The sequence below is a fragment of the Oryctolagus cuniculus genome, chromosome 9 (assembly GCF_964237555.1).
Source record: "Oryctolagus cuniculus chromosome 9, mOryCun1.1, whole genome shotgun sequence".
Lineage (NCBI taxonomy): Eukaryota > Metazoa > Chordata > Mammalia > Lagomorpha > Leporidae > Oryctolagus > Oryctolagus cuniculus.
The window spans coordinates 52,714,036-52,733,835 of NC_091440.1; the positions used below are offsets into that span (position 1 = coordinate 52,714,036).

General features: G+C 38.0%; 1 protein-coding gene and 1 long non-coding RNA gene across 5 annotated transcripts in view; one reads left to right on the top strand and one right to left on the bottom strand.

The window, feature by feature from the left end:
- Positions 1-19,800, top strand: part of DIAPH3 (diaphanous related formin 3) — a 556,480-nt gene that overhangs the window by 158,174 nt on the left and 378,506 nt on the right. For 2 of the 4 annotated variants that reach the window (XM_051850009.2, XM_051850008.2), the window contains 4 exons: positions 8,476-8,550; positions 8,639-8,708; positions 13,679-13,815; positions 16,321-16,426. In XM_051850009.2, coding sequence (XP_051705969.2) covers positions 8,476-8,550; positions 8,639-8,708; positions 13,679-13,815; positions 16,321-16,426 — 388 coding nt within the window. Of the gene's footprint in view, positions 1-8,475; positions 8,551-8,638; positions 8,709-11,101; positions 11,309-11,596; positions 11,732-13,678; positions 13,816-16,320; positions 16,427-19,800 lie in introns of those variants that run through there. The other 2 variants (XM_051850012.2, XM_051850011.2) reach the window with 2 other exon arrangements.
- Positions 1,334-11,092, bottom strand: LOC103349076 (uncharacterized). The gene is made up of 3 exons (XR_517278.3): positions 10,986-11,092; positions 8,458-8,533; positions 1,334-5,173 (listed from the first exon to the last, which is right to left on the bottom strand). It is a non-coding gene; the product is annotated as an uncharacterized lncRNA (long non-coding RNA).

The following is a 19,800-nucleotide window of genomic DNA, read 5'->3' on the forward strand; positions in this document are numbered from 1 at the left end:
AAACCATATTCCAGTCCATAAAACAAACATCATCACTTTAAAAGGTGTGGGTGCAAACTGTTGAAATTTTTACTTAATTTATACTAAATTGATCTTCTGTATATAAAGAGAATTGAAAATGAATCTTGATGAGAATGGAATGGGAGAGGGAGCGGGAGATGGGAGGGGTGTGGGTGGGGGGGAGGTTGTGGGGGGGTGGGAAGCCATTGTAATCCATAAACTGTACTTTGGAAATTTATATTTATTAAATAAAAGTTAAAAAAATGGAAATTGGCCTGCACCGCGGCTCAATAGGCTAATCCTCCACCTAGCGGCGCCGGCACACCGGGTTCTAGTCCCAGTCGGGGTACCAGATTCTGTCCCGGTTGCCCCTCTTCCAGGCCAGCTCTCTGCTGTGGCCCAGGAAGGCAGTGGAGGATGGCCCAAGTGCTTGGGCCCTGCACCCCATGGGAGACCAGGGATAAGTACCTGGCTCCTGCCTTTGGATCAGCGTGGTGCGCCGGCCTCAGCGTGTCAGCCACGGCGGCCATTGGAGGGTGACCCAACAGCAAAAGGAAGACCTTTCTCTGTCTCTCTCTCACTATCCACTCTGCCTGTAAAAAAAAAAAAAAAAAAAAAAAAAAAAAAAAAAAAAAGGAAATCATACTGAGTTGTTCTCTCACCATAAAGAACTCAAAGTAGAGGTGAATAAGAGAAAGATAACAGGAAAAATCTCCAAATAGTTGAAGCTAAACATACATCTAGATAATCTATGTAAAAAGAACTCTCAAGGGTTACAGAATAAACACCAAGCTTTTCAACATAAATTGTGAAACTTGTATAATGCATCTACAATCAGTACGCTGAGGGAAATTGTAGCATTAAACATTAGAAAAGAGGGAAGGACTTAAATCGTTCATGTTTGTTACATCTCATGAATTTTGAACAAGCAGAGAGAAAAAAATAAATATAATTACATACATCTATTAAATTCATAATAGTGAAGACTAAAGGAGATTGGTGAATCAAATGGTTGTTTGAAATACAATTGACAAATATAATCTGGTAACAATAAAAATGATAGTTACTATTTTTAATTAATCACAGGGAATCACTACAGTTTTGAAGAATGGGGGTAAAGAATATTGTGAATAACTAGATAGAAATTGGACACTTGAAATGAAGTCAAATGTTGGAAAAGTACAAACCCAACATGAAATAGAAAATTCAGGGGCCGGTTGGTGCTGTGGTGACATGGGTAAAGCCACCTCTTGCAGTGCTGGCATCCCATGTGGGTGTCAGTTGGAGTCCTGGCTGTTCCATTTCTGATTCTACTCTCTTCTGTGACCTGGAAAGAAGCAGAAGGTGGCCCAAGTCCTTGGACCCCTGCACCCATGTGGGCGACCTTTGGATCAGCCCAACTCTGGCCATGGTGGCCATTTGGGGATTGAACCATTAATGGAAGACCTCTTTCTCTCTGCCTTTGCCTCTGCCTCTCTGTAAATCTCTGCCTTTCAAATAAATAGATCTTAAAAAATAATAGAAAAATCAGGAGGCCGGCGCTGTGGTATAATGGGTAAAAGCCATTACCTGTAGTGCCAGCATCAGTGCCAGCATCCCATATGGATGCCAGTTTGATTTCCGGCTGCTCAACTTCTGATCCAGCTCTCTGCTATGACCTGGGAAAGCAGTGGAAGATGACTCAAGTGCTTGGGCCCCTGCATCAGCATGAGAGACTGGGAACAGACTTCTGGCTTCCTGGTGGCTCAGCTCTGGTTGTTGTGGCCATTTGGTTAATGAACCAGCAGATGGAAGACCAGCCTCTTTCTCTGCCTCTGCCTCTCTGTAACTCTGCCTTTCAAATAAATAAATCTTAAAAAAAAAAAAAATTTGACCTTCTGATTAAGGAAATTGCTGATTTAAAAAAAATCCTTCAAAAGATCTATAGGTAAAGATAATTTTGTTGGAGAATTCTAACATACATGTATAGAAGAAGTTCTATACAGACTCTTCCAGAAAATAGAAGAGCAATGGATAATTCAAAATTTATTTTATGAACCTGGTATTTCATGATAGATAAGACAGACAAAGGTGCACCAAAATAAAATGCACCAAAATAAAATAAAACCCTGGGGTCAGGGTTGTGGTATAGCTGATAGTCATTGTCTGCGATGCTGGCATCCCCAGTGGGTGCTGGTTCATGCCCTTGCTGCTCCACTTCTGATTTGGCTGCCCACTAATAGACTGGGAAAAGCAGTGGAAGAAAGCCCAAGTGTTTGGGCCCCTGCCACTGACATGGGGTACCTAGATGAAACTCCTGGCTTTGGCCTAGCTCAGCCAATGCCTTTGTGGCCATCTGATAAGTGAACCAGTGTATGGAAGATCGCTCTCTCCCTCTCTTTGTAATTCTAACTTTCAAAGAAATACTTAAAAAAAAAAAAAAAAAAAAAAAAACCTAAAACCTGACATACGTACCTTCATGAATAAAGGCAAAAAAATCATTATGTAACACTATGTCCACAAGTTAAAAAAAAAGTGTAAAGCACTTTGTGGATTGAGGCAGAAGCATTTAACAAAATTCAACATATATTGATGTGAAAAAACTCAGAAAACTAGGAACAGAGAATATTAGGAGTTGAATTATGTTCCCAGAAAGATCTTTAAGTTCTAACCCTGACATCAAAATGTTGCTGCTGTTTTTTAGATTGAGTCCTTGCAGTGTAATTAATTAGAGTCATAAAGGGGGTAGAGTGGGCACATGATCCATAGGTTTGGTATCTGTTAAGATGTGCAAAGACATACATAGCCCCATGTAATGGCTGAGGCACAAGATCTTCAAAAATTAATAGCTTCCACCAGAAGTGAGGAAAAGGCAAGGAAGGAATCTTGAGAGACAATGGCCCTTGTAGCATTTTGGTTTTGGACATTTAGCCTCTAGAACTATGAGAAGATCTACTGGTTATTTCAAACTGCTTGCTTTGTGGGACTTTGTCATAGCAATCGTTGCAAAGTAATACAGACGGCAGCTTTCTCACTTAATGGAGACATCTGCAAAGTCCAACAGCTTGGATTGTAGTTAATGGTGAAAGTCTGCCCTCACCATTCTTGTTCAGCTCAGTGCTGGCAGAATGTAGTCAGAACACTATGGCAAGGAAAAGAAATGAAAAGCACACAAACCAGGAAAGATGAACTAAGACAGTCCCTATTTGTAGTTGACAGGATTATTACATAGAGAATCCTAAGAAATTTACCAAGAAAACTGAGTTGATCAGTGAGTTGCAGGATTCAGTATAAACAGAGTGCTGTTATTCTGAAAACCACAAATAGTTAAAGATCTGAATGAGTAGAGAGATGACCCATAATTACGAATTAGAAAGCTCAGTTCTGTTTACTTGATCATTCAGATCATTGGCAGAACCCAACAGCTGCCTGTGGTGTTCAGCATCTTTTATGGGTAATGCCTTTAGGTGCGTTTTCTCCTGCTAATAACCTCTCTTCCTTTATAATATTACCTTCAGGACTTAAGTCAGACACTAGCTGCTTTGACGTTTCCAGGAGACGTAGATGTTTTATCTTCTGTACCACATTTACAGCAGTTTATTCCATTATGGTAATAATTGTGTTCAACATTTGTTTCAGCCACCAGTGTGTGTGTGATCCTTTCAAGATCAGAGAACGTATTTTGCTCATTTTTGTATTTCTCTTACCTAGTGTAGAATCAAGCACACAGTGAACCCTTATCAAAGGCTGACTGCCTTCATTAATTGAGTACTTGAGTGTTAGTAGTAATGAAGCATCACCCTTTGAGCAGCAGTCAATCAAGTCCTAAAGTATGCTGTAGGTCAAGGACTCCAGATTCATCATCCTTGGTTCACAGGAAAAAACCTCTTCTGAAATCAGAGTTGATATTTCTGACGTGAAGGTTAAGACAGGCTTATTATTGCTGCAAAGAAGATGGCTTCTCTTTGTGACTTTATCCACATATATCAAGTAAGGGCACAGGTAATTGGTACCAGCATGTCTAGATGCAGTTTCTAGGTTATCATAATCCCTCTCTGTGTATCTCTTTCCTTATTTATAAAACTTGAACGAAGGTTCAGATTTTATGCTAAGCCATTTGAGTGTGTAATTCATTGCAGTGCTAGGACAATTAAGAAATGGTGACTGGGGGACTGGTGCTTGTTGCCTGCAATGCTGGTATCATGGGAAAGCAGCAGGTTCAGATAGGCCCAGCTCCTGCTCTTGCTGTCATTTGGGGAGTGAACCAGCAGATGGAAGATTTTCTCTTTTGCTTTGTCTCTCTGTGTAACTCTGCCTGTCAAATATTATTTTTTTAAAAGAGAAATGATTCCTATTCTCAAAAGAGAATGTATCGGGCCGGTGCCTCGGCTCAATAGGCTAATCCTCCACCTGCAGCGGCTCAATAGGCTAGTCCCAGTTGCGGCGTTGGATTCTGTCCTGGTTGCTCCTCCTCCAGTCCAGCTCTCTGCTGTGGCCCGGGAAGGCAGTGGAGGATGGCCCAAGTGTTTGGGCCCTGCACCCACATGGGAGACCAGGAGGAAGCACCTGGCTCCTGGCTTTGGATCGGCACAGCGCTGGCTGTAGCGGCCATTTGGGGGGTGCACCAACAGAACGAAGACCTTTCTCTGTCTGTCTCTCTCTCTCTCTAACTTGGCCTCTCAAAAAAAAAGAGGATGTATCATTGTAAGGTGGCCCTTACAGTCTGGTAGGTTTACTTCAGTTCTAATGATCTGTGATCCATTTATTCTCCTCTGAAGAGTGCATCTGGGAAGCAAGGTAATAACTAAAGGAAACAAAGTGATGGTGGGTGGGTTACTTTGTGACATTTGATAGTGCATTTGTTAGTGCTTGTTCCTTTTATCTGGACTGTTGCCTCTGCTGCTCAATGAGGAGACTATATTTGCTTCCTAAAATCAACAATCTGTCAGAAACCACTTTGCACACTTTTGATTTCATCCTGTGTTTCCAGAAGCAGTAACTGCATTTCAAAGCCTAAGCTGTGTTGGAACATTTTAATAGTGGTTTGAACATTGTAATTCTAGAGACTCCCCCCCCCCCCCCTTTTAGTTCTGTTGTCTTTTTTTTTCGCCTACATTGAGACCTCTTCTACAAAGTGCTACGTGGTAGTATACATACTTAGTTTTTCTTGAGGCAATTAAGAGTTTAATATTTCCTGTCACAGAAAGTTAAGAAGAAGAGTGTTAAATTAGCATTCTGCATACCACTATATATATATGCTGTTGTAAGGGATTTTTCCCCCCTCTAGTACCAATGTCATACAGATCTCTGTCATTCCTGTTTATGAAGAGGAAGCATTTGCACAGTGCATATTCTGGCCATGCATATGGTTTATAGTTAAACCACAGAATTGCCTGAGGGTACTATGCTGAAAGGCACAGAACAAATAGTGTAGATTTTGTTTGCTGAAGATCGATCATTTATAGATGAGTTGATAATTTTTTTCCAGGTTGTTTCTTACATGATAAGTTTTTCACTTTCATAGAAAGCTATGGATTTCAATAAACCCCTGTCAAGACTGCAGGCCTACCTATTCAATATCATCTTTTATTTTGAACATCTTTTCCAGAAAAATGGGAAGTGATATTTATACTCCATCCTTAAAAATTGTATTGCTGAAAATAGTAGGGGTGGGCAGGGTGTGGTGAAACCCTTTAGAGAATGGGTTCATGAATGACAACTTGTTAATACAGTGATAACTTGGCCTTGCAGATTTTTCAGAAAACATGGAGACCTTCATGCATATTATGCTTTCATTGGCTTTTTTTATGCATAAGTATTACATTGTTCTCTTTTTTTCTCAAGCATGATAGTTTCCTCTCTCTTCACCCTATCCTGTTTTTCTCATTTTTCATGTTTTGTGAAATGTGAGGTATAACTTGGTTTTTGGAAGGCTGTTGCCTACTTCTCTGATTTTATTGCTGTTGAGAAATTAATTCCCACAGTGAATTAGATAGAAGTCAAGTGATTTGGTATAATGCTTCTTTACATGCACTTTGTTTTTTAGAGAATGAGTTTATATGTAATATATGTGAGTAGGTATCAATTTTATTGACTCATGTTCTATAGTTGAAGAATTATCGGGGTGGGGGGGTCTGTACATAATTTGAGATCTTCTGTGGGTCCTGCTATTCCAGTTGCTGCTATTATGTTAGGGGTGATAAACTTTAAATATCTGTTCTATTAATCAGAGAACTTGCTGGTTTACTTGGATTGATATGTGTCCTGAATTTTATAGTGGATCACAACATAAGTATATTATGTACAAGAAATTTTTTATATTAACATAATTTAAAATTACTGTATTTTTGCATTGGGCAGTTTTGTGAATAGTAATCATATTCTTTGCAATGATTATAGGTGACAACAGAATGAATAATGCTAAACATTTATGTTAGTTTTAGAACATCTTTGTGGATATACTTTCAAATCTAGAGATTGTAGAAAAATGACTTCAAACAAGACATGGAAAGCCTACTGTGAAGTACTAACATAGGCAGGACTGGCGAACAGAGACTCTCTCCACATGTCTCAATACCAGCCTAAGTAACACTCTCAAATTACTTCTTACGTATTTGGTTTCAAGCTACCCTGCTGCATGTGAAATAAGAATAAATACAGAATAGGATGTCAACAAGGCAAGCAGTTAAGTGAAATGCTGTAGGTGTTTTCATGCAACATGAAAGCAAGATTTGAAATGCCCACAGGTAATCTGTCTGGAGCTGATAGTGGAGAGTAAACTCTTTACTTTTGAAGTAGCATTCTGGTTTGAAAACAGCAACTTCTATTTAACTTCTTCCTCACTCTAACTATAATGGTAATCTTCAATCTTCTACAAGGGAGTATCTTTCCTGTTTCAATGCATCCTTGAATTTGTTATTTCAGGGCTTTCAGTGGACAGAGAAATGATGAATAAAATAGCCTGATGAGAGACCTCTGATTTAAATACCAAATTTCTTTTCCTTTTCATAAAATCAGAAATTTCCAGTATTTTTAGATGGTCAAGTGGTGGTCATAGAAATAGGCAAATGAAGAAGATGGATTTTCATAATATTTGTAGCTTTTTATGAAAGCATATTTTATACGATTTTCACTTTCATTGGAAATATTGTACTGTGTCTTAACTAAAACGGTATGTTTTCAGAATGTGACTTAAACATTTTTATTCTTCATAAAGTTGCTTTTGGTTATTTGAATAAATTTTGATTTTTAGCATCTTCAAACTTTACACACAGATTACAACCATACATACAAACAAGTTTACAAAGAAATAGACACCTATCTTTTTCTTTCCCTCATTTTTGATGAGATTATTGTCAGAATTATATGTGTGTGTGTGTATGTATGCAAATGCTTTCCAAATTATCACTGATAATAGGTATTTATTTCTACCACAGTTGTTTTTCTTTAACCAGGGTGAGTTATTGTCTAGTGGAATACAGAAGGTGCCATGATTGGGTTAGTGAATGTATGGACATGTGGTTTAAATTTTAAAATGTTACTTTATATTAGAGATGCAGAGAAGTGGGGGGTGGAGAGAGAGAGAGAGAGAGAGAGAGGGAGGGAGGGAGGGAGGGAGAGAGGGAGGGATCTCCATATGTGCTGTGATTTACTCCCCACCTGCCCAACAGCAGGGAACTTAGTCCAGCACTCCCAGGAACCCAACTACTTAAACTGTCACTGCTACCTCCTAGGGTGCACATTAGCAGGAAGCTGGAATCAGGGAATTCAATTCATGCACTCTAGTGCAGGATGTGGGCATCCTAACTTTCATCTTAACCACTAGGGCCAGATGTTTGCTCAGAATAGATATAGCTCAACTGAGATGGAAACATGCATTTAAAAATGATGGAATTTTTTTTTTTTAATTTTTTTAAGCAACTAAACTTTGAAACTTATGGAATTCTTAACATCTTTAGGGATGCATTTTAATGTTTTGGGAAATTCTCTAAAAGCATCCCTTTTAATTATTTTGGTTAATTTTTTCAATAGTCTTTTTTTTGTCAATCTGCATCTTCCCCCTATAGATATTTCCAGTTTCTGTTCAATGGAAGTACCTAAAATGAGGCTTATCCAGGGTTATATGCTACATGTCTTAGAGCCAGATCTGGGTAGATGGGTGGGTGAGGTGCTGACTGGTAATATTTGCCAATTTCTGTGGGGCAAATACTTTGACCATGGGTGATTCGAAACTACCAATGTGCTGTCACTAAATACAGAGCTTGGAGGAGGAAATGGGCATACATAGTTAGCTCTTACTTGCCTGTGTAAGCTGAGTTTAGTACAGAACTGCCTTATCCCATCTTAGTGCCTTGTTTCCATGAGATTGAGTCATAGTGTTATATTATAGTTATGATTATGAATGTCAATTGTAAAATACTTGCAGATATTTAGTGTTACCATGACCTTCTAACAAGAATACTGACAACATATAATTACCTTTTTCCTGTTTTTCAGTTGGGTTGAAAGCTTTGGATGTGATGGTCTTGGAATATTACTAGATATTTTGGAAAAACTAATTAGAGGAAAAACGTAAGTATTGCTAATAATTGTTTTCAGTGAAGCTACATTTGTACATCCTATTACAATTTCAGCACTGATAACTTTTATGTCAATACAGGCAGGAAAATATTGTAAAGAAGAATCAACACAAAGTTATACAATGTCTGAAAGCCTTGATGAATACACAGGTATGTATGAGTTAATTAGTATTTATCCATCACCACTTCTGATATGAATTAGAGTTCTGAAATACAGAAATTCACTTGCACTAAACAGATGTGTTACTCTTATGTACTTTGCAGCACATGATGGGAAAAAATTACTGCATTGTATTGCTTCTATTTTTTTATGAAACCAGTTATCTTGGGACAGGGAGAACTGGGGAATGATGGACCCTCTTCTGAAGCTTAACTCCTCATATGTTGATGAATTCTTTTCTTTCTCTGCTCCCTTCTTCCCTCAACCACCCTTCTTCCTTCTTTTTGTCTCTCTTCCTATCTTTACCTATCTTTGAATTTTCAAAAGTATATCATGGTTCACTTTAAAATAGTACACAGTTATTAAATGAAGTCTGCAATAATACCGAGGGTGGAAAGACTGGATTCTCACTATTCTAGGAATATAGAATCTGTGATGAAATTAATGTGACGATGTATGAACAGGTTCCAGAAATGGAGCAATGGCACTTGATAGAAGTAATCTTGAGACCACATAATAGTATGGAGGATCTGCAGAATTGGATATTTCAAGAGGATACATCAAAAAGGAGATATTCTTTGAGTTCACTGCTGAAGTTAGATTTATCTGACAGTGTTTCTTTCTTCCCCTTATACTGTTAATTATAGAAATTGGCATCATCCCATGCCATTTCTTCAGCTTCAACAGCTGAGTGCATCTATTCCATGATGTGTGATGCTATGATAATTGTTTTAGTTGCCTTTTTAGACATCAAAAGAAGAAATTTCATGTATGATAGGATGGTTTTTTGTTCTACAACAAAATCATCTGTGTATTTCTGATTTATTTTATACTATTTTGCTTTGTTTTTAAAAATAAAATTTTATAGGACTACATTTTTGAATATTAGTACTTATTTGTTTTATCTTTTTATTAGCTGTAACAAATATTTATAATTTTATGGCTGGCGCCGTGGCTCACTAAGCTAATCCTCCGCCTTGCGACGCCGGCACACCGGGTTCTAGTCCCGATCGGGGCGCTGGATTCTGTCCCGGTTGCCCCTCTTCCAGTCCAGCTCTCTGCTGTGGCCCGGGAGTGCAGTGGAGGACGGCCCAGGTACTTGGGCCCTGCACCCGCATGGGAGACCAGGATAAGTACCTGGCTCCTGCCATCGGATCAGCGTGGTGTGCCGGCTGCAGCGCGCTGGCCGCAGCGGCCATTGGAGGGTGAACCAACGGCAAAGGAAGACCTTTCTCTCTGTCTAACTCTCTCACTGTCCACTCTGCCTGTCCAAAAAAAAAAAAAAAAACACACACACACAAATATTTATAATTTTAAATTATTCATGTCCAGTGAAATTTTTCTGGGGTCAGATTTTCTATTTTTAACCAAAAATTTTTTTTTTCTGTTTCCTGAAATCAGATATAATTTTCAAGGACAATAACTAATGTAGAAATTAAACATTCTTTTTGTATTGAACTACTCGTTTTTTGAGAATTAGATTTCAGATAGATAAAGTAGCTTTTTGAATGATCTATAGGTCTTGGAGTTAGTATGGTAATATCTGAAACTGTTAGCTTAATGTTAAATTTTTGGTAAAGTTTCTTTTTATTTTTTTTTTAATCCTTGAGACGGATAGTTTTCCTAAACTTTATTTGATCACATCTATGAGTAGAAATTTGTTAAACCTTACTATGCTGTCTTTAGTATAATTCTTCAATGATGAAAAAGAACATGAAGCCGGCACCGCAGCTCACTAGGCTAATCTTCCGCCTTGCGGCACCGGCACACCGGGTTCTAGTCCCAGTTGGGGCCCCGGATTCTGTCCCGGTTGCCCCTCTTCCAGGCCAGCTCCCTGCTGTGGCCAGGGAGTACAGTGGTGGATGGCCCAAGTGCTTGGGCCCTGCACCCCATGGGAGACCAGGATAAGTACCTAGCTCCTGCCATCAGATCAGCGCGTGGTGCCAGCCGCGGCTGCCATTGGAGGGTGAACCAATGGCAAAGGAAGACCTTTCTCTCTGTCTCTCTCTCTCACTGTCCACTCTGCCTGTCAAAAAAAAAAAAAAAAAAAAAAAAAAACATGATAGTTTACTTGTTAGCAGTAATTATGTAATTAATGTAAACAGATTTAGTAACATCATTTCCCATAAAATGGAAATATATTTGGAATAATTAGGAAGAAGGAAATTAAAGATAGTAATAAGGAAAAGTTAATCTGTCTAAAAGTAACTAGAATAGAGGCTTCAGTTTGAAGACTTTTAGCATGTTGCTGTGGGATGTGTACTCACAGCAGGAGTGTCCTCTTCTTAAAGTCAGTGTCTCTTGGCGTCACCACACCTTGGGTAGCTGCTCAGCACCAAAATCCATGTAGTGTGGACTTTGCCTACAAAAACAATAGTCTCCAATGGCTGAAATTCTACTAGGTAATAATGGGCATGTGGAATGCAAATGGAAGCTGGCATTGGTCTTCAGTTTAGAACAGGCCAGTTATCATATTACCCAGAGTGGGTCCTTGACATTCAGGAAAGATACGTCCTTACACCTTCTAATCTTTGTTATGCCTCTGTAACCTACAGTAGCCTTCATTAAATGCACTTTGTTGCTAGCACTGGTAAGGTAACTTTTTTCAGAGTCAAAAATTTGTTTTGTTTTCCTTTGTAGCTTTAGTAATCCAATGAGAGTAATTTTATACAAGTAGGCAGTAGTTTTATATTCAGTTAGAGATACTGTGTAGTGGTAATCAAAACTCATTCTAGTCTTAACATAAGTACCGTATATTTTTGTGTTCACCAAGTTAGAGAACACCTCCTATAAGGACCTTTGTGGTCACAGGATGTTGTTCAAAACAATGAGATCGGAGAATATTCATATTCTACCCTTTATCACATGGTGATTCTAGGGCTTGAGGCTTTTCAGGATGGTAGGTGGTATTGAAAGAGATCAGCATCAGTATCCTTGAGTGGCAGGAGGAGCCATGTAATTTTGATTCCAAAAGAACAGGTGCTGACTAAGAACATCCAGGTGGGAATTGAAGGTGAGTGTTGGAAGTGAGCTTGACTTAATTCTCAGGTTCATTAGGACAGAGCCAGTGCTTTGGTACTTGGTGACCATTGAATGACTTTCTGAGTTGGATCAGTTAACTTTATAAACTGCTTACAGTTCCTTAGGATGATTACCAAGGCAAATTGTAGTTTTTAATCCTGTTCCTACTTTTTCATTCTGTTTCCTGTTATGAAACAGCTCAAGATAACACAAAGGCAACCATTTCCTAACTGGGTTAGCTGTCCCTTTGTCAATGTTCCCACATCACTAAGACAGAGAACTCTCTCCAAAAAATCATGCTCTGGATTCTTTGCCCTTCTATTTGTGCTTCTTCCATTGTTTCTGTTTCTTTACAGATTTAAAGCAAATGGAATATTTCTTCACAATGTGAAGGTTTCTTTGAACAAATGACACATACAGAATAAGAAACTTATAAGTAGCATTTCATAACAAAACATTTGGTTCTTAATTTGGTATCAGTTCAACTTTGTTGCTCATATGTACTGCTTATTTTGAGTTAAGCCACAGTTAATAGGTCTATAATCTGGATTAAGGCCCTTTGATTTTACTGTTTTGTGGCAAGTGAACAACCAATCTCTCTCTCTTTAGAATAATTCTCTGTGATGTGTAATAGATAAATAGTATTATTTTATTGCTTCTGCTCATCCTCTGATATGAGACTTATCTTCTGTAAATTATAAGTGGGCCCAAGGGATGTAGGCATTCATAAATCAAAATTAACATAACTACTTATCTTCTAATTGGATCTAACATCCAGGCAGTAACAAACAAACTTTATCCTTATCTTAAATCATCCCACTTAGGTAATGTGTTTACAACTGCTTTGTCTGATGATAAATATCATTCTGATTAGAATGATACTAATATACTCAATGTGGCGGTTTCTGCACATTTATGAGTGAAGCAGTAATCTCTATGTCTGTACTACATAATAGGTGTTCAAAAGTCACATGTGGCTTTTGAACACTTGAAATGTGGCTAGTCTGAATTAACATGTGTTGGTGCTGTGGCTCATTAAGCTAATCCTCCGCCTGAGGCGCCGGCATCCCATATGGGCGCTGGGTTCTAGTCCCGGTTGCTCCTCTTCCAGTCCAGCTCTCTGCTGTGGCCCGGGAGGGCAGTGGAGGATGGCCCAAGTCCTTGGGCCCTGCACCCCATGGGAGACCAGGAGAAGCACCTGGCTCCTGGCTTTGGATCGGCGCAGCGCGCCTGCTGTAGCAGCCACTTGGGGGAGTAAACCAATGGAAGAAGGAAGACCTTTCTCTGTCTCTCTCTCTCACTGTCTAACTCTGCCTGTCAAAAAAAAAAAAAAAAAAAAAAGTGAATTAACATGTGTTATAAGTGTAAGACATACCTGTATTTCAAATGCTTAGAGTGAAAAATTGAAGACTCAGAAGTATTTTACACTGTTTATGTATTGTAATGAAACTTTGGATGTGTTTATTGCAAATACTTGTTTGCTTGAAAAACTGTACATGTGGTTCACATTATATTTCTCTTGGACAGTACAGATCTGTGCATTTACTTGAGGTGATTTCTGTCTTACCAACCTTCTTCCTTCCTTTGAAAAAGGTCCTCATGGCCTCAGTGTCTGGTTCAATATTTGGCTGTTGTATATGTTCCTGCTGAGAAATTACAAATATCTCACTGCTTTTCATCTTCTCTAGTTGACCACAATTCTATTTTTAATAATTATCAGCTGTATTGTAATAACCTTTGAGAGCTTATCTGGATTTTGTTGAGACATGTAGTTCTTGATATAAAGCGATTACTTTTATGAATTAAGAGTGCTACGTGGTCTTTGTATCTTCAGGCTTTACTAGATGTAAAAATGTATTCTGTAAAATGCTTTGAATAACTTGAAAGAACTATTTTTCTAACTCCTGACATTTAACTTCTTATTTTCAAAACCTTATAGTACGGCTTAGAGAGAATTATGAGTGAAGAGAGGAGTCTTTCCTTACTGGCCAAGGCCATGGATCCCAAGCATCCCAGCATGATGACAGATGTGGTTAAACTCCTTTCTGCAGTATGCATTGTAGGCGAGGAAAGCATGTAAGTGTTTACAACTTTTTTCTCTAGTTGTATAATTAATTTATAGATTCATTTAATGTCTCATTATCTATAAATACTCTGAGAAATATACACATGGATTCTGTTTCTTATGTTTTTTTTTTTTTCAGATAGAATTAATTCAAACTGTAGTTCAATGTATGTTGTCCTGTGTAAGTGGACTTGTTAGGTGATACGTGTAATGGCACTTCACTGGCTGAGAGTATAAAGGGCTTACTCATAAAGTACATATTAGAGTTTTAAAGATCTTGATCATATATGTCAGGGCAATAACTAAAGGCTATTACATTACATATGAGCATACATCAAAAAGTTTGTGGAGAAATAGAATTCATATATGTTGGGGCTGGCATTGCATTGTCATGGGTTAAGCCACTGCTTTCAACACCAGCACCCTATATCAGAGTGCCAGTTCAAGTCCTAGCTGCTCTGTTTCTGATCCAGCTCCCTGCTAATGTGACTGAGAAAAGGCAGAGGAAAATGGCCCAAGTGTTTGGGCCCCTGCCACTTGCATGTGAGACTCAGGAGTTCCTGGCTCCTGGCTTCAGCCTAACCAGCCCTGCCCATTGCAACCACTTGGGGAGTTAACTAGTGAACTGGTAAAAACTAGTAAAAATCTCTGTCCCTCCTTCCCTGTCCCTATTACTTGGTTTTAAATAAATAAATCAATAAATTTTTTAAAAAAGATTACAGTGTTGCCAAGAAAAATTAAAATCCATAATACGCATTTCCATGAAATTTTTGAAGACATATACATATTAAAACATCCTTTCTTTTAAAGAAGATTGTGGTTCTAATTATAAGGAAGCATTTACAAATTGTTTAAAACACATTGTAAAAGGATAAAAATGTAAAAACTGAGGAACCAAAAGAACTAACAAATATCCTTCTCATGTAAGTGTAGGCAGAGATCTTTAGGTGAAAATTTCTTTGTCTGGAAATCAGCTCTACTGTAGCTGATGGGATTAAGCCAGCTCAACTTCATGGCCTGTGTTGAAGAGTGAAAGGCACTAATTCAGGCTTGGCCCTCTGCCTCCTGTAAAGTGCCTGTAGTGTGTATCTGGGGAAAGGCTTAGCTGTACCCAGCTGGCAGTCCCAAGTATGCACAGTTGTAGGTTCACTTTTCCAGTTTAAAATTGCTTATGAGTTTTGGTATATAGATCAAATACAAATTTTATTTGCTCTCCATTGTATTTTCTGAGTTCCCCCTCCTTTTTCCATCCGCTGTGCCTGCTTAGTGCCTACTCCCTCCTCCTCCCTTTTCTCCTGCCTCCTTTTTGGACTCCGCCTGCCTTGTTGTACCTTCTTCTTTTGGCTCTTCTTTTGCCACCTTCTTCATTCCTCTCCTTTGTCCTCTTTATCCTCTACTTTCTCCCTTAGCCCCCCTTTAGTATCCTCCTCCTCCTTCTTTCATATTAGTTTTGCTTCTTGTCTGTTAGGATAGATATCAAAGTGCTATCTATTTTTTAGTACTACATGCCAGTGTCCAGAAATGATGAGCTTCTACGGTATGCTAGGTGTGCTGTTAACTATGAACTATTAAGCTACTTTTTTTTTTTTTACAGAGGAGGCAATATAGTTCTTAAAAATGATAATGAGTATATTATATTTGAGTTTTTATAATGCTCACATGTGTTTTTGGCTATTACACATTTACTTATCATTGGGAGGCATTCGAATGTAGTTGTTGAGCATGTGTATGGGGCTTACTACCCAGACTATCTGATTTCAGATCCTTGCTCTACAGTTTAGTAGATGTGAGATATTGGACAAGTTGCTTAACCTTTTTCTGCTTTAGTTTCCTAATCTATAATATGGGTCAATAACAGTACCTACTTTATATAGCTGTTCTGTACTTTATTTTTTTAAAAATTTATTTATTAGAAAGAGTTACACAGAGAGTGAAGGAGAGGCAGAGAGAGAGAGAGAGAGAGAGAGAGGGAGGTCGGTCTTCCGTCTGCTGGTTCACTCCTCAGTTGGCCGCAATGGCTGGAGCTGCACTGATCCCGAAGCCAGGAGCTTCTTCCCGGTCTGTCTTGCGGCGCAGGGGTCCAAGGACTTGGACCATCTTCTACTGCTTCCCCAGGCCGTAGCAGAGAGCTGGATTGGAAGTTAAGCAGCCGGGACTGCTGGTGCTCATAATGGGATGCCGGCACTGCAGGCAGCAGCTTTACCTGCTATGCCACAGCACCGGTCCCTTTATACTTTAAAATGAGTCAATATTTGTAAAGTATTGTGAGGAGAACCTGAGATGTGGTATATATTATGTAAGTGCTTGATTAGGAGGCATCTTTATGACTTACTGTCAAGGACAAATGAATAAAAACGTATCATGCTTAGACCAGTGTTTTGGTACATACGATGTGCTTAGTAAAGCTACTTCCAAGTATTATTGGTTGTCAGGATATATTGACTCCTTTTGTAGGATGAAGCAGTTGGGTTATTTGCTACTTGGAATTCAATTAATAGATTTAAAATTTCTAATAGCCTCGAGGACGTTTTAGAAGCTTTAACTTCAGCTGGAGAAGAAAGAAAAATTGACAGATTTTCTTCAATTGTTGAAGGCCTTCGGCACAATTCAGCTCAACTGCAAGTAAGTTTTACATACATAAAATCTGTTTTTAAGTGACATATCATCCAGATTGTTTTGTGACTGGCTGAGTATCTTATGAAGTTGTACATGGCATTTATCATTCTTTCACAGCATTATTTTTAGTGAGTATATAGAATTCTAAGTTGTGCTGTGTCATCATTTATGTGGTAGTTACATCTTGGTAAATACCCATGATAATATTTTAAGGTTACTTTTCTAAGAGTGGAATTATTAGGTTTTTCTGTAAGAAACTATCAAATCCTATGAATTGTTTATTCTCAATCTCATTAATTTATTAGAAATTTTAAAAAGTTTTGCCAGTTATGTGAATTATGCCTCCTGTTTTAATTTTCTTAACCAAAAAGCTGAGAGTTTGCATGAGTAATAATGAAACTCAGGGTAACAGATATTTTCAAAAGTACTTTCAAAAAGTCTCATTTAAACTTAAATATTAGTATGAAAGCTAACTACTATTCACTTAATTTCTCCTTTAATAAAAGGACACAAGGGATTTTCATTGGTATAATTATTGTTATGAGCAGTGCTAATCAAACCTGAACATCTTTAAAGAAAATATTTATACCTAGTTTTAAGCTCCAGACTTTAAAGTTTAATTGGGGTTGCTGGGACCTGGCCTTTGGGTGTTCTAAGAAGGATCCTCAGATGACACTAATGGGTAGTTAAATTTGGAATTTAATGTGCTAATTGATATGAAATAAATGCATTTCACAGGTAAAAGAAGTAAAATGTTGCTTTTATTTTTTAAAAAACCTCTCTGTAACTTGGCCATTTTATTATTTCTAAGTGTAATAGGAATAGAAAATCAAACCTTAAAATTAAAATGCAAATTAAAAATTTAAAGTTATTATTTGAAGAAAAATCAGAAAATGTTAGAAACTGTGCAACTAATGGATTTATTATGACATGTCAGGTGACAGTGTTAGGGCTATTGAGGAACCCTGTGGCTGGGATTGTTTGTCTCTGCAACAGGCAGGCCTGACCATCTGTGTGTGTGTGTGTGTGTGTGTGTGTGTACACACACATACATGTATATACATATACATATACATATATATGGCTTTTGTTGCTGTTTTCCTACTTCCTTTCCTGGCTCCTTCTTCCTTTCCTTTTCTGTTTCCCCCTGTTTCCTTTCCTTTCCTCTTCTGTATTTGTCATTTTATCTGGTCTCCTTAGTATGTTGTCACGTGATGCTTTTTTTTTTTTAAACCATCCTTTTTTCACCTTGTGCCAGCCTTCCTATTCACTACGGAGGAAGTATTAACATCTAATAAAGTGTGAAGATATTAATGAGGGTAGTCCTAAAGGAAATGTTGTGAAGTTAAACAATTAGATTATCCAAAGGTGTTTTTTTCTCCAAGCTCTATGAATCTGTAATATTTTCAGAATAAAATGTATTAAAAAAAAGTTTGGTATAACTGGGTCCTGTCTTTTTCTTTACAGCAGTGTTACACTACTTGAAGTATTTAAAGCTTTGAAAGATGGAATAAGGAATGCCTAGTTAAGAACAAAGCCTAATTCTGTCTAGTTATTACATGATCACCTCATTAATTGACTATTAAATCCAATACTTGGTTACATGGGATATTACATTTCTCTGGATAGGAGTTATTAAATTAAATCTATCTAATTTTAATTTCTTTTTAATTTGAGAGGCAGAGACACACACACACAGGGACAGACAGACAGAGTTTCTATCTGTTGGACTTCCCAAATGCCTGCAATGACCAAAGCCAGGATCTGGGAACTCACTCCAGGTCTCCCATTTGGGTAGCAGGAATTCAACTTCTTGAGACATCGGATTTTCTCTCAAGGCGCACCTTAGCAGGAAGCTGGAGTCAGGAACAGAGCCCAGACTTGAACCAAGCCATGCCTACGTGGGATGTGGGTGTCTTAAGTAATGTCATAACTGCTAAACCAAATGCCTGCCCCTGATGTTAATTTTTAATTGACTGTTATAAGAAGTCAACTAATATGAACTTGAAAGGCAAACTATGTGAATTGAAAATGTCTTTGGGTAAATTTGTCATTTCTTTTATGGGTTATTACTTTTATTGTAGGTACTAACCTGGAAAAATGACATTTCTATAGTCATGAATTTTTATTTAGCCAATGAATATCTTTAGAAAGAGTCCTATCAATTAAAAGTTTGGAATTTTATAGAAGACATTTAGACTTGAAGAAAACTTTAAACAACTGTTTATCTAAAGATTTGCTGTTTTAAAGTGATTTTAAAAACTGATTTATTCAGATAAATGTCAAAGTTTGCATCTTTAAAGTGTACGTTATGAGTTAAGACACTTGGCGTAGCTGTTAAGATATGGTTAAGACACTCATCCTCTACTGGAGTGCTTGAATTTGAATCAGCCTGTCTTCTGATTCCAGCTTCCTGCCAGTGGGCACCCTGGCAGGCAGCAGGTGATGATTCAAATATTTGGGTCCTTGTGCCATCCATGAAGGAGATCTGGGTTGAATTCCTGGCTCTCAATTTTAGCCATATAAAAAATGAAACAGAGGATGGCAACTGTTTGTCCTAGTCTCTGTGACAGATAAGTAAAATGTTTACAATTTTGTTTTTTTATATTGACAATTTTAAAACCTTTACCATAGTAAATTTTAGAACCATTTTATTGTTTCCAAAAGAAATCCCTTATCCCTTTAACTGTGTTCCTGACCCCACATTCCCTGTATCCCGAGACAACCACTGATGGACTTTCTGTCACTATAGCTTTGCATATTACATGCTTTTCACATAAGTGATAAACATGTAATATGTGGTTCTTTGTGATAGGCTTCATTCATGTAACATAATATTTTCAAGGTCCCATCCATGTTGGAGTATGTGTCACTATATTTTTTATTGCCACATAACATTCTTTTATATGGGTATTCACATTTTGTTGTTTGGTTCAGTTGGTGGACATTTGAGTTGTTTCCACTTTTTGACTGTTATGAATATGCTCTGAACATTTGTGAAGATGATTTTTTTTAAATGTTGATTTTCCCTGTTTGGTGGTAAGTGAATAGAGGTAGGGAGCAGGGGCATTAGCAGCAGGATTTTTCTTGGATAATTGTGGAGTCATATATTTGATTCCCATTCTTGAAAATTTTTGAGTGGTTACTCAATTTTATAAAAATAAATGCTTTAGTTGATGATGATAATGAATTTTTTTTTAAGATTTATTTATTTGGAGAGCAGAGTTTGCAGAGAGAGAGAGGGACAGAGAGAACAAGCTCCCATCTGCTGATTTACTCCCGAGATGGCTGCAATGGCTGGGGCTGGGCCAGGCCAAAGCTGGGAGCCTAGAGCTTCCTCTGTGTCTCCCATGCGGGTACAGAGGCTCAAGCACTTGGGT